General features: G+C 42.5%; 2 protein-coding genes across 5 annotated transcripts in view; both read left to right on the top strand.

Moving 5' to 3' along the window:
• Nucleotides 1-2474, top strand: part of LOC116848702 (probable GDP-L-fucose synthase) — a 6438-nt gene extending 3964 nt beyond the window's left edge. Inside the window, exon 9 of the transcript XR_004379002.1 lies at nucleotides 1224-2474. The gene's annotated coding sequence lies outside the window, so the exon portion shown is untranslated. The remainder of the gene's footprint in view (nucleotides 1-1223) is intronic.
• Nucleotides 2475-2513: 39 nt separating this feature from the next.
• Nucleotides 2514-14228, top strand: part of LOC116848699 (sn1-specific diacylglycerol lipase alpha) — a 72189-nt gene continuing 60474 nt past the window's right edge. For 3 of the 4 annotated variants that reach the window (XM_032825032.1, XM_032825028.1, XM_032825033.1), the window contains exons 1-2: nucleotides 2514-2659; nucleotides 6819-7458. In XM_032825032.1, the coding sequence (XP_032680923.1) occupies nucleotides 7364-7458 (95 nt within the window). In that variant the 5' untranslated portion in view covers nucleotides 2514-2659; nucleotides 6819-7363. Of the gene's footprint in view, nucleotides 2660-6799; nucleotides 7459-14228 lie in introns of all 4 variants that reach the window. The other variant, XM_032825029.1, reaches the window with a different exon arrangement.

The raw sequence follows: 14228 nt of genomic DNA, 5'->3' as shown, positions 1-14228 counted from the left end.
AGAGAGAGAGAGAGAGAGAGAGAGAGAGAGAGAGAGAGAGAGAGAGAAAGAGAGAGAGCTCCTGATTACATAATTAACACTATTTTTGATACATAAATGAAGTATAATAAATAAATATAAATTACGTATATATATACTTTCTGTAAAAATCGCTTTGCAAGAACTCACTCTATGAGTGTGTACGTATGTATGTGTGTGTGAGCGCAGGCATATAATTGTTTTGGGTGTGCTCAGTGACTCGGTAGTATCCGCTTGATTATTCATCGACGAACTAATGCATATATCAGCACGCGCGGCCAGACACGCGCATGTACACGCAACACACACAGTAAATACGACTTAAAGAGATCGTCGTCGAGATAGAACAGATGTGCCTTCCTTAGGTAAGATACACACACACACGACAGATAAGATAATGGGGAAATGCTGAAACGGAAGTGACCAAATTACCCGCGCCTACATTTTCCGTTACGGTCGCGTCTGATTATCGTACAATCTCATTTTAGCTACGTTTATATTCTCTTCTTTTCTTTTTCTCTGCTCGACGATGCGTTGCTTTTTATTGTAGAACGCGAAAGAAGAATACATACAAATAATTATATTTATACAGATAAAAAGAACATTCTTGTTTTGAGAATATCTTTATTTTCGACATATTATCGAAATCTTAAAATGAGGTTGCATACCGTTAGGCGAAGATAAACGAGAGTGAGTCTCTCGATACATTTCATATGATTCAACAAAGAAAACATATATTCTCATTGTTCAGAAATAATCTTCATAAAGGGAAAATGCAAAGTAGTGGATTGAAAATGTGTTTTCAAATGTTGGAAGAAGATGTCGTTATACTTGGTCTGGTTTCCGGGTTAGTTGCCGGAGGAACGACCTGAGACTTCTCAGGTGCTGAAGCAGTGGTCTTCCGAACAAGTGAGCTGGAATGTCCACGAAACGTCATCACAAAAAAATCTATGAAGGATGCGACACCAATCCGGAAGTCAGATCAAACATTTCACCACACCGCGGAAGTCTTAACTATAAAGATACCATTATCATCAAAATATCATCATACATATATTGTACTTCTCGTGAGACTGTTATAATATTCAAGTAGAATGATAAAATTGTATGTTGTCGCTTATACACGAAAGAATAATTGTTAATTTTAGTGTATTTAGTTTCAAACGGACACTAATTATTTTTCTATGCAAACATGCGCGCGCTAGAGGTGACGAGGGGTCGCAGCTGCCGCAAGAGCAGGCAAAATAATGCAGATTCGGTAGGAAGCACACGTGAGGGGCCTGACAGTGACGAAAAGGAAAGCATGACAAAGCAACAATGAAGCGAAGGAGCAAAAAAAGAAGGGACGGACGGAGCGTAGCGTAGATACGTCGCACAATGGTGTCAAATATAATTTCACGTTTCAAGAAAAACTTTATCGGATCAGTTTTCATCTCCTTCTTCAAAATCATACAAAGAAGTCAGATTTAAAAATTTGTTTCAATCAATTCAATCAACAGTATATACAGATGACTCATTTCATATCTCATTTAATCTAACATCAGGCACAAAGGAATATTGTGATATTGAAATCTCCTGATTACGGGTTTGAAAAAAAATCATACAGACTCTTGACGTGGATTAAATCTTACTTTAAACTTAACAAACGAGGTGAATTGAGACAGTACCTAATTTTAGCAAATAAAATCTACCAACTTAGATAAGATTAAATTATTATCACTATGCAATCAATTTTTGTAACAACTCGCGAACACACTTCCGCATTTATATCGGAATTGTTTGAAACAACTTTTAAATCCAACTTCTTTATGTCTGATTTAGGAGAAGGGAAGCGAAAGACAGAGATCTGGCTCGACAAGGTTGTTAGCTTTCAAAGTTCGACGAAGTTAGCTTAAAGAAGAGAAAAGGCATCGAAATTGGTTAAAATGTCGGAACTGCGGTCTCTTTTGAAGCGTGAAATTTCATTCGGTCGCACTGTGCGGCGCGGCGCAGGCGCGCGGCGTCGCGCGGCTTCGGGGAAGAGTTGGGGTCGCTTCTCGGCGGTGCCACCTCGAGGCCGGCGCGGCTCGGTCAGTAGTCGCTCTCGGGGTGGCTCGCGTCTCGCCGACTCGTTTCGCGCTCGTCTCGCGGTCTCGTGCGAGGATGTGTTCTCGTGGTGGCGCAGACGAGTCGTGATACGGCACGTGGTGCTGCTTCGCTCCTCTCCCCCTCGAGAACGACGAGAAGGACGTGCCGTGTGCGCGATGACGCGGGGGACGATCCTGCCGAGGCGATCCTGGAGCCGGTAGCGGTGCCCGCCGTCTCGACAGCTCAATAGGCTGCCTCACGGAAACGAGAGAAAGAAGAGAGCGGAAGAGGGAGAAAAGGAAACGCGTCGTCGCGCGCCCGTCGTGCGACCAAGGACGTCGAGGGCAAAACGACGAGGCCTCTTCGACGGGACGAGCGGAACGTGCGGAGAGCGTGCTCGCGAGGGAACGCACGCCGGGCCGGCGAATGGACGCCCGGCGTCGCCGACGGCGTCTGTCTGTTGCGTGCCGAGCGCTCTGCTGCGTGCTGATCCGAAAAACCTCCTGTCCCAGTCACCGTCGATCGCGTGAGATATAGGAGGATCTTGAGATCACAACCTCGCCGTGAATACAGGGTAAATACAGTCTGGAGAGGCGCGGAGAACGCAATACGCGTGACACAGCGCGCCCTAAAGACCGATCAACTTTACGCATCACTGTTGTCGTGTTATAATTTTCGCACACAATTGCACGTAAAGCATGCACTTGAGAATCGCAGTCACGCCGAATATCGAGGCAATGTACACGCCGGTTTGTGCGTCAGTTGGAGCATAATTATAGCTTTCAACTGATGAGAGAGAAGGAGAGAGAGAGAGAGAGAGAGAGAGAGAGATGCGGGCAGATGGCACACGTCCGAAGGCAATTCGCGAAATTCGAACGCCGGCTTTCTTCAATCTGTCAATCGTGTAACGGCGTTTCAAAATGGCAGTCTTGCGCGCTCTCGAGAATTCTCAGTTGCCTTTGTGTTCGAGGCTCAGTGTGTTGTTTACATTTTTTGCCCATACACTCTTCGCTAGCTTCGTGATGCGCGCGTTGTGTAGTACCTCTGAATGTAGTATCCAAAAACTGTTTACGCGTTAATCGACAACAGACGCGACAACAGCAGGCGACGGCGAGCGGAACGACCGCGAACGGAGATAAATTCACGGCAACCGCCGGTCCGTGAATTCACGCGAACCTCCTCGACCGTTCGTGGACGTACGATAATTTGATTAGGGGATATCGATTATTCGCGCACGCCGCGGGTCGGCGAAGATTAGTGTCGCCGACGTAGAGCGAGACGAAGAGGTGGAGGTGTGCCCCCTTCTTCCTCGTTCCGTCGGCAGCACGTCCGAGTTAAATTCGATCCCAGCTTCGCGATCATCCGCGTGGGTGTCTTCGGGTCGGAGAACTCGTGTCGTGACCGAAGCTCGGGGCGTAATTATTCTAAACGGTATTAGTGACCTCGACAAAGTTGAAATCTTGCACTTTTACTGATAAACACTGTCTCTCTCTTTCCTTCTCTCTCTTTAAATCAATGTGAAAACTATGGACATAGTATACATGGACGAATGCCCTATTTTCTGTCGTCTGATAAAGTGAAGCCAACATCTAGAAAAAGAGCAATAGAGGGGCTATAGTTTTCTTCCTATTTTGTCACTTTTTTGTTGCGCGTGCATCCATTTCTCGTTTCCATAATATTATAGAGCGCAACAGCACCCCGACTAGACTGTAAAAGTCTTATTTAAATCTTATTGCACTTTGTGCAGAAAGAGACAGAGAACAGAGGGGCTGTATATATTGGATTCTCTTTTCTGACTGTATGCGGAGTCTATATATATTATGTCTATGGTCTCTTTCTACATATTGGCTTCATTTTTCTGGCCGTATGCGGGGTCCATGTATACTACGTCCATGGTGAAAACCATCCTTTTGCCAATCGCGTTTTCTGAACGACGTTTTCAGGCCTTTATCTGATAAAAGCGCCAGTGGCCTGTACCCGACTCTGAGCAACATTCTTATTCTTTGATCTTTAAATACGGATAAAGTATGAACATTTAAACATGGGAAGATTGTAGCACTTTTTCTCATATAAATTCTTACATAAATCCTTTTCAATTTTACTAGGTTTTTAGTGGTGCAGGAATAGACTGCCAATAAGGTCTACCTTACAAAGGGACATAGCAAATTTTTTAATAATTTCACACATATTTCCTAAAATATAAACAGCACGTATGCGAGATGAAAGGATAGCCAATTGCTCTGTGGGGAATGCCGATTTCATTTCTCGACTATAAAATTTTGAATTCTTACAACAGAAATAGATTTTGGCATTTTGCAGCAAACAATTATCCTTTCGTGCGCTAGTTATATTTTTAGAACTGAAATTTGCTGTGTTTCCAGCAAAATTTGCCATGTTCCTAGGCAAGATAGACCTTGCTATACTCCTTTGCTGTTAGAAACATGAGAAGAAAAGTCGAGAAAAATTTACATATCAAGAGAAAAGGAAACTATGATCTTTCCTCCACGTGTATAGCGACAAGTAATATTGTTCGGGCGTTTTTCGCAAGAGCAAAAATACCTTATATCGTGGCGTTATTTGTGGCGTTGCGTTTTACATCGTGCAATTGCAAGTTGCCTTGGAGGACGTGTTCACTGAGTCGCTGCTTTCACATCGTGCATTTTCACGGTTGGACACGCCGAAATTCCATGCAGCACATAACGCCGATTGAATCGGAAGGGTGTGTGCGATTGTGTTGTTTCGACCGTCCCGTCTCGCTCTTCCACGTCTCGGAAAGACGTCGCGATTATGCGGCGCGCATTCGCGTTTTCCGCGAACGGGAGAACGTGCCGGCGGCTGAGTAATTTCAATTTTCCCGTTCCTCGGAGCGTTCGTCGTTCACTGCGTGCGTTATTCGCGTCGCGCCCGGCCGGATCTCGAATTATTTCGCGGAAATGACGCGTGGCTCGCTTCGCCGTTCCGCGCGCGGCATTTCCGCCGTCGGGATCGAAAACACGTGCTCGATCGTGCGATTTCAGCGAAGAGGAACAGCCGGCTGGTCGGGCAAACGCCGCCGTAAATCGAAGGATGATGCTGCCGGCGCGTTGCACGTCGTCGTGTTCTACGTCGTAAGAAATGATGATCGCACGGGGGAAATGCGGCGCGTTCCTCTCGTACGTGCGCGTGCCGACCGTCGCTGTATTCCACTGCGGCCGAAAAGAGCACGGTTCATAAAAGTCGATCGTGACAGCGGCGGGAATCTCGACCGTCCGTGCTTTTCGTGACGTGATTTACGAGACACTCTATTATCCGGCGCAAGTTCTTCCCGCGCTATTCAGAGATACTTAACTCTTTAAACGCGAACTTCTCGTCTTCTTTTCCACGAAGAATCTCTCTCTCTCTCTCTCTCTCTCTCTCTCTCTCTCTCTCTCTCTCTCTCTTTGTCTCTCTTTCCCCCTCGCGTTGCTTTCGCGACGAAGTCGGAGCAATTTACTTGGTCGTTTCGCAGTTCTTTCTCGAATAGCCCTCCGCCCCTTGGTCGACGCGATCGAACGTCGTTTGCTAACGAGTTCGTCGACGAGCACGGTGTGTCGCGACCAAACACGCTTCCTCGTGGCAATAATTAATAGCGCTTTCGTGAAACCGCACGCGGACACGGTAAACAAATCATTTATCCACGCTCGATCTATTTTACGCAAGAAAGAACATTCTTGTTTTGAAGATGCTTTGATCTTTGACACGTGAATCTCATAATACATACATAGGGTTGAACGAAGATGAATTACTCGTACCAATAGATTTTACATGTGATTCAACAAGGATAAATGTATCCTTATCATTCAAAAATGACTCTCATGAAAATGGATGGTGAAGAAAAATCATATCCTCGATTCGAAATGTCGGATTGAGAATATGATGTTTTCAAGTGTGTCGGGTAAAAAGATGTCTCATTGTAATACTATATAACATTGTTGAGACTCAAAACTTCAACATTTTCCCAACGGAATTATATATCGTTGCTTATATACGGAATATGAAATATTAACATTTGTGTGGAAGTAACTTTTGCTTCGTAAAGCTTGATCTACCATGTTTTCTTGGTGTTTCCTGTTTCTTTCCCTTGATCTCTTTCTGAGAGCCTTCGCACTAGAACACCCGTAACATGTTAAGTTTACGGATTTCTTTGTGCGTTGACTTAAGTTTAAGTTTACGTACAGGCCATTGTATTGTCAGTACTTAACGTAACGTAACATGTTACGGATGTGCTTGGGCGTTGGCTCTCAAACTTTAAAACTTGATCTACAATGTGTTATTTTCTTCCTGTTTCTTTCTCTTTATCTCTTTCTGACTCAAACCTTAAGCTTTAAAAAGAAGCCAGAAAAAGATAAAAGACAAGAGACAGAACGCAAAGAGCATATTATAGATCAGGCTTAAAGCTTAATGTACAATATGCTCTTTGCATCCTGTTTCTTGTCTTCTGTTTTTTTCTGACTTAAAGCTTAAGGTTTGAGTCAGAAAGAGATAAAGAGAAAGAAGCAGGAAGCAAAGAGCATATTGTAGATCAGGCTGAAGCCTCAAGTCAGAAAAATACAGGCAACAAGAAACTGGAAGCAAAGAGCACATTGTAGATTAAGCTCAAGTGTTGAAGCACCCTACACATGGAACAATGATTGTTGATTCGAATATATTATAGATATCAGTTTTAAGTGGGTATCAAGTTTGTCTTTGTGTACAGAGAGATCGATTTTCGACAGAAAGAGGAGACCTTGAGGAGCCGAGGACCTCGGGAGGATCTTGCGCCGTGCAGAGAAGTCGTGGACGCTCGGGGAAAGCTCCACATAGCTCCCACGGGTCGAGAATCGTCGATATCCGACAGTGATACCTCATTGTCCAAGTGAGAATCGGTGATAGCCCTTGACGAGAGGTCGCGATCGCGGCGCGATGCGGCGTCGCGCCGCTGCCCGTTGGTGCGTCGCGAGCTTACCCGTAGGATGGACGACGAGTGCGGCCGACGGGACGACGAGAGGAAGAGGAAGACGAGTGATCGTCGTTGTCAGTGCGTTGGACGCGCCGCGCGACGCCGGCGTCGGCGTCGTCGGCTGCCGTCGATTGCTTACCGCGACCACCGGCTGCGTCCGAGTCGGACTCGCGCGGTGATTCGCGTGTGAAGTAGACCCTCCGTCAACGTTCGCGAGCCGCTCGCCCAATTGGATGGAAGAGGACGACGGTGACGACGACGACGTCGGCGACGACCGGGACGACGACGACGAGGGAGACGACGATCACGGCGTGACGAGAGATGCCTGGTATCGTGGTGTTTGGACGACGCTGGAGCGTCGGCAGCGACGACCTCGTCGTGCCCGGCGCCTTTTTATTCATCCTGCATCTTATATGGTGAGTAATGAATACGCGAAGAAATTGCGATGAAATTTTTTTCATTTTATATTGTGAAAATTAAATTTTTCTTTGGGTCATATATAATGAGCTTTCTTTATTTCAAATTTAGATTAAAAAAGAATTTAAATTTATATATAAATTCATACACACACACACACATGTAAATTCATATAAAATTTATATAAATTTAAATTAAGTCTTTAACCATAATATTATTGCAGTTCCTCGCAATTGCTTGAGTCTTTTTTATATATATGTTCGGTCATATAGAAAAATATTATTCTATTGCTAAGCTGATTACTCAGTTTACTTTCTTCTTTTTTAAATAATCAAGAATGATATAGTGCTAAGAGCCAAACACAAGGTGTTAGTAATATAAAAAAGGTGTTAGTAATATAAAAAATATTAAAAAAAACTAGGTGTTAGTATATAAAAAAATTAATGATTTTTATTGAATAAATCATTTCAATTTTCTTTACACACTAACATTTTGTGTTTTGCTCTTATTGGCCCTTTATGATTCTTGATTTTTAATCTCAGAGTTTTTTATTCCTTTTATTATACTTTGTAAATAACAGTCATCCCCAACAAAGAATCTTTTTTTAGCAACAGCTTTAAAATGGTCACAAATTTTAGAACAACTCATTATTATCTACTCGAAAGGAGAATCTCCTTACAAAAGTATTATGTAACTTTGTTGCAAAAAAAGTTGATTCGACTCTGTGTAGTGAGCAAACCGTAGTTTTGTTTCGACTTGATATTCTCGATTGAAATATTAAACTTACTAGATTAAAAATATATTTTGAATAAATTTAACGGATTTGCGACGAACTTGTGATAGATTAGCGGATATATACTGAGAAAAGAAACATCTAAAAATTAAAAAATATTTATTAGAGGATGGGTACCATCACATATTTACTTAAATTAAAATTCTTTTCGTTTAAACCGAGTATTTTTTTTTTTCATTTAAATCGAGTATATGCTTGCGCGATGCTCGCAATATATAGGCTCGGAATATAAAAGTTTGAGGTCGAAGATCGCGACGAGAGACCGTTTTTAGCAGGGACGGCGGAAATGAGAATGCGTTTATCGCGGGGAGGGGACGCGGCGGCGAACAGAAATCTCGTTTCCGGCTTACTGGAAAATTGAGGGAAAACCTTATCGCGCCGAGACTTTTACTTACGGAATGTTCAATCGTTTGAATTCTATTTCCCTCCGAACATATCGCGCCCGCGCGCCTCGTTATAAATTTTCAAGTTAACTCCATTCGCTAAATTAATTGCGCATACCTGTGGGCGTTAATGAACGCGCGTCGTGTTTCCTCGGATCGAGTTCGCGGAACGCATAAGCTTCGGAAATATCGTACTCGAGCGCGAAGTACCGCAACTTGCCCGGAGAATTATGAACCGCGAAAGGCTCGTGTGTTCCATTTGAAATTATTCGGCCAATTAAAGTCGCCGGCCGCGTATAAGATACATTGTGAATTTTGTCTGCTAGATTTATCGTCTCTCGCGAGAACCTGCTTTTACCGAAATATTTTTACGTTTTCCTCCCACTCTTTCTTTCTCTCTCTCTCTTCCTTTCTCTTTTTCTCTCTTTCTCCCTTGTCCGCTCGTTCCATCCTTATGCTGCAATTCTAAGCGGAATCGTAAGTCTCGTAAACTTGTTCTCGTAAAATTTATTTCAGAACTTATGAGTATTTACAAGTCTATGCAATATCATAGTCGTGCAATTGCTCATAAATATCTACGATTTCATGTAATTTACGATATTTACAAGTGATGACATGTGATATTGCATAGACTTGTAAATGTACTCATAAGTTCTGACGAATTTTACAAGAACAAGTTACGAGACTTAAGATTCTGCTTAGAATTGCAGCATTAGTGCTCCCTCATCTGAACTACTGCAGTGCAGTAACGAATATTGCTGGAGAGCTTAGCTCACGGTTGTAACGCGCTCACCTAATAATTGCGTTAGATTTATATTTGAATTACTCCCATAGGATGCACATGTGTATCACTCCTCATTTCGAACTTGCTTCTCCTTACTTAGGCTTCACTGGCGTAAAGTCACCAACGCTGTAAGCATTACGTAATTTGTTTATCATTTCGTTATTAAGAATAGATCGCCAGCATTACTATTAAATGCCCACGCATTCAGAGGTGAGACACCGTAGAGAGACACATTCGAGCTGTGGAGGAATTTGCTTGTTATCCTCATATGCCGTACGGAGATTTGCAAACGTTCCTTTAGAGTAATATCACTCACTTGCTACGTAATATGAGTCGCTTTGGTGGCCTTAAAGCAAAGTTACTTGACATTATTGTAGCCAAAAGATTATTATGCAAACAGATAGACAAATCGATTTGCATAGGTAAAGATATCTATGGATAGATAAAGATAATCTACATACACATGTAATGTATTTCACTGTCTTGAATTTGCTGGTTTTCTTTTTTTATTTCGATTTTATATTTTGAATATTATGATATTTTTCTCTTTCTTCCGCTTGAAGGAATTTTTCAGAGCGTATAATCTCTCTCTCTCTCTCTCTCGCTCTCGCTCTCTCTATTTCTCATATTAACGCTAATTAGTAACACACATTTTGTCTTCGAGGCATTGCACGACCTATATACGACTTTACGTGTGCAAACCACCCAATCAGGAACTTCCTCGCGAATTCCATTCAATTCATTTCCGCTGCGATCTGCTAATTGATTGCACGAATATCGGTATGTATCGCGAACGTGCATCTACCTAGGAAGCCACGCGAGATTGCCCGCGAGCATGAGATGAGTCGGAGTGTTCGCTCCTATTCGCGAGGTACTACGAATTTAGGAGGAAAATTGGTGAGAGTGAAATTTAACGGCGCAATTGAATGTTAGATCAAACACGAAGGACACAAGTGCACCTTTGGTGTGATACGTTCCCGACAATTTTTAGACTCCCTGAATCAGTCTCGATTCGTCCGCGACCGTCTGTCCGATTTATTTTAATCGCGAACGGCGCCACAGTAGAGTGAAAAGACAATAATACACGGAGAGAATATCACAGTTCTTTTCATACAAATTCTTCTCGACTTGTTCCCTCAAATAGATTTTCAATAGTATATCTCAGTTCCTAAAATAAAAGTAGCGCGTAAAGTGAAGGGAAAGTCTTGTATGAAACGAAAAGGTAAATTCTTATCAATTCTGTTATGTTATTTGTACACAAATTTCTCTTTCTGAACTATATCTCGCTGGAAACGTAGCAAATTTTTTAACAGCATATTTCCTGAAATATAAGTGGCATGTATGAAATAAAAGGATAGATTTTTTAAAATTTTATTGTGTTTTTCACACAAATTCTTTTCGACTTCACTATATTTTGCTAGAAACACGGCAGATTTTTTGGCGCTACATTTCAATATATAGCATTTTTTAACAGCACGCTGCAGAATGTCGATCTATTCCTCGGCTGCAAAGTTCCATAGTGATTTCCGCCATAAAATTCCTTTTGTGTAATAAAAATTGCGACTCACCATTCCTGGCACATACATCCCGAAAGTATCGTAAACTCGCAGCCGTTTTTATTATCCGCGGAATGTATGCTGGCTCCATCAAAACAGTCGGATTACACGCGCTGTTCGGCACGAAGAGGTGGCGCATCGGATGCCAGCATGCGTCGAGTTCCTCACGCGGTTTTCATCGCGCGCAATTTTCGCGATTAGCGCGACAACGAGCGCGAAAATAGTGGCGCGCCGCAATAAACGGGGGGATCATTTTCAAGAGTGCGAGAGAGCACGCGGCCTTGATTATTCTTGGAACGGGGTATTGGTTTGTTATTTTCAGAGTTTGTTGTGTGTAAACGCCTGGATATTAAGAATCCTCTTTCGCACGTCTCTTCTCTCTCCCTCCCCTTCTTTTTCTCTCCCTCTCTCTCCTCCTCTCCTACCTCAATTTATCTTTCTTCTTCTCTCTCTCTCTCTCTCTTTCTCTCTCTCTCTCTCTCCCTCTTGTATTTTTCCGACGCGCGCTTCTCGCTCTTGTCATTGCATCTAATTGACGCTGAACTCGTCAAATTGAAGCCAAACGGCGATCATTAATAAACAGCACTATCACATCGGTGATGCCGGTAGCCGTCGGATCGGAGAAACTTCGCGATTCAACGTAAAACTGCGTGGAAGTCGAAGTCGAGGGCTAAGCGCCAAGTGGAGCTCGCAGACTCGTGACGATCGTCGGCTCTGCGACAGGATGTTTCCCCAACCGACCGCTCAGCTCTTTTATTATTTTTTCATTTTCCGCGCGACGCATCCGGTCATTGTTTTGCACGATAAGTCGGTCGCGCGAAAACACTTTTCTCGTGCATTATTATTAGCGACGATCGGGAATCGCTTCTCGCGCGTCTCTCTTTCTCTCTCTCTCTCTCTCTCTCTCTCTCTCTCTCTCTCTCTCTCTCTCTTATCTCTCTCGTGCGCGACGTGCGGTGCGACTTGAGGTATTTTGAGATCACCTGCAAAATAACATTGTGCGAGATCGATCGCCAGAAGGGAAAATTGCGCGGCGATTTAATTATTATCCGACATTCATTAGCATAGACACCTGTTTTCTAGGAACCTTCGCGACAGTCAGACCCATTGGAAATGTCAATCTCAGCGTCAAGCACGCGTCTCTACGATTCCCGGCAAAACAATCACCGAATAAGTGGACGTGGCGCGCGAGTGGGGGGAAATTTGGCCACAGGCTCTTTCATTCTCGATGCCGTCACAAATTGCTCGGACATTCGACTTTGCTCGGTCGGTGCTTTAATTCCATCGCGCGGCGATCAGCTCGAGAGCTCCCGGCATTTAAATTTCCACTCAAAAAACACCGCCTGAAATTGACCATGTTCAGCGTAGAAAGCTGCTCTGCAACTGATGCGAGATTCTTGAATCTGATTGCCATGTGCTCTCAGGTTAAGAGCATAGATTCTGTTTCAGTACGGTTTGAACGCTTTTTTCGTTTCGATGCATTTCAGAGCGGCGTAGTCGAAGGTTCAATGAGAGAACTCGTTTCCAATTAATTCCCCGAAGTTGAGTTCTCTCATTGGACCATCGACTACGTTCTGAGATGTGTCGAAAAGGAATTGTTCAGGCCGGGTTAAAACTAAGGGATCGTTTACAATGCAGTCGTAGTTGTGTTTTGAAGTCTGCAAATCGATTATGTATCTATTTTTTTCGCGTGAAGTCGTGAAAAATGAAAAACTGAGTTCAGTAAAACTTTTCACGAGCTTACACAAAGGAAATAGACACATTGTAAACAACTCCTAAGTGTACATCAATCAGATCCATGAATTTTACAAAGCAGTTTCCTTTGTTGAACGCGGCCATTGAGTTAAGGAAGTTTGAGTACAGGGATGTAGTGCAAGCAAAATAAATTATTTTTATTTCTTATTCCAACTTCTTCTTACATCAAGCTCGTTCCGCGGATGAGCTTTAAAAATCTATTCAGACAAACTTACATAGTTGCATAGTGCATATATACAATGAAATTGACCAATCGTATGTCTCATATAAAAAACGTCCTTGTACTGTGAATATATTGTAATTAGTTGATTTCCTCATGCACGTGTAATATCCCAGATAACACAGAGAATTCAAAAAGAATTCGGTCGTATGTTACCAATTCTGAGCTCATTTTTAGATGCAAAAAGAATTCTTTTCATTGAATTGAACTTTGAAGAATTCCTTTTGCATCTGCAAATTAACTCGGAATTAGTGACGTACAACTAAATTTTTTTGAATTTTTTAAAAATTCTCTATGCTATCTGGGATATGATTGTACAGTTACGTTTTAAATTCGTGAGGTCGCATTCCAGAACGTTCTTTTTGAGGAAAATTTTACTCAATATCTGCAGTTCACGTTACATAAACTACACAATTATACAACCCTAGTCTGCGAATCACGTGTCCACTTTCTGGTTACACGACATTTTCCCGAAAACTAGATGGAAAAATGTTGGTACCAACAAAAACCCTTAGGCAACACAATTTTAATTTCTGCGGATTAGTGACAGTTTGTTATTTGATACACATACACACGCATATGTCAAAACGACTCCGCAAAATTCATGGACTTGTTACTTCAACAGTATCACTAATCCGTAGAAATTAAAATTGTTGCCTAGGGGTTTTTGTTGGTACCACCATTTTCCCATCTAGTTTTCGGGAAAATGTCGTGTAACCCACTTTCTTCGCGTGAAAAATTTCACCAACAAATGAATAATTCAAGAAATGAATTGAAGAAAACCGACACGGCGATCGACACGGCGTTACGGTTTTGAAACGTAACCGCGACTGCATTGCAGACCCTTTAGGTAAATGTACCAATGCCCGGACATGTATCTAATTCCGGACATTCTTATTATTTTGAATATTTCTCTGAATATTTCATCTTTCAACGTACACTAAATATAAATATTAAATGTATGTATACTACACACAATATGTATGTATTGTACGTTGAAAGTTGAAATATTCATATTCAAATATAAAAATAATAACAACGTCCGGAGATAGGTGCATTTACCTTAAGGCCCGATCGACAATAGATGGAGTAAGGAGTAGGAGTAAGACGAAATGGAAATAATTTATTTCGCTTAAGGGACGTCTACATTGGATGTAAGTACCCCACAAAAACATGCACGTTACACCCACGTGAAATCCACGTGATTTCGTGGATTCCACGTGAACTCTACGTGGATTCGACATGAATTCGACGTACGTTTTTGTGGGGTAGTAAGAA

The sequence above is a fragment of the Odontomachus brunneus genome, unplaced genomic scaffold (assembly GCF_010583005.1).
Source record: "Odontomachus brunneus isolate Ranch 3 - 2012 unplaced genomic scaffold, Obru_v1 Obru_scaffold_097, whole genome shotgun sequence".
Lineage (NCBI taxonomy): Eukaryota > Metazoa > Arthropoda > Insecta > Hymenoptera > Formicidae > Odontomachus > Odontomachus brunneus.
The sequence above is the reverse complement of the archived record's forward strand: the minus strand, read 5'-3'. Positions and strand labels throughout refer to the sequence as shown.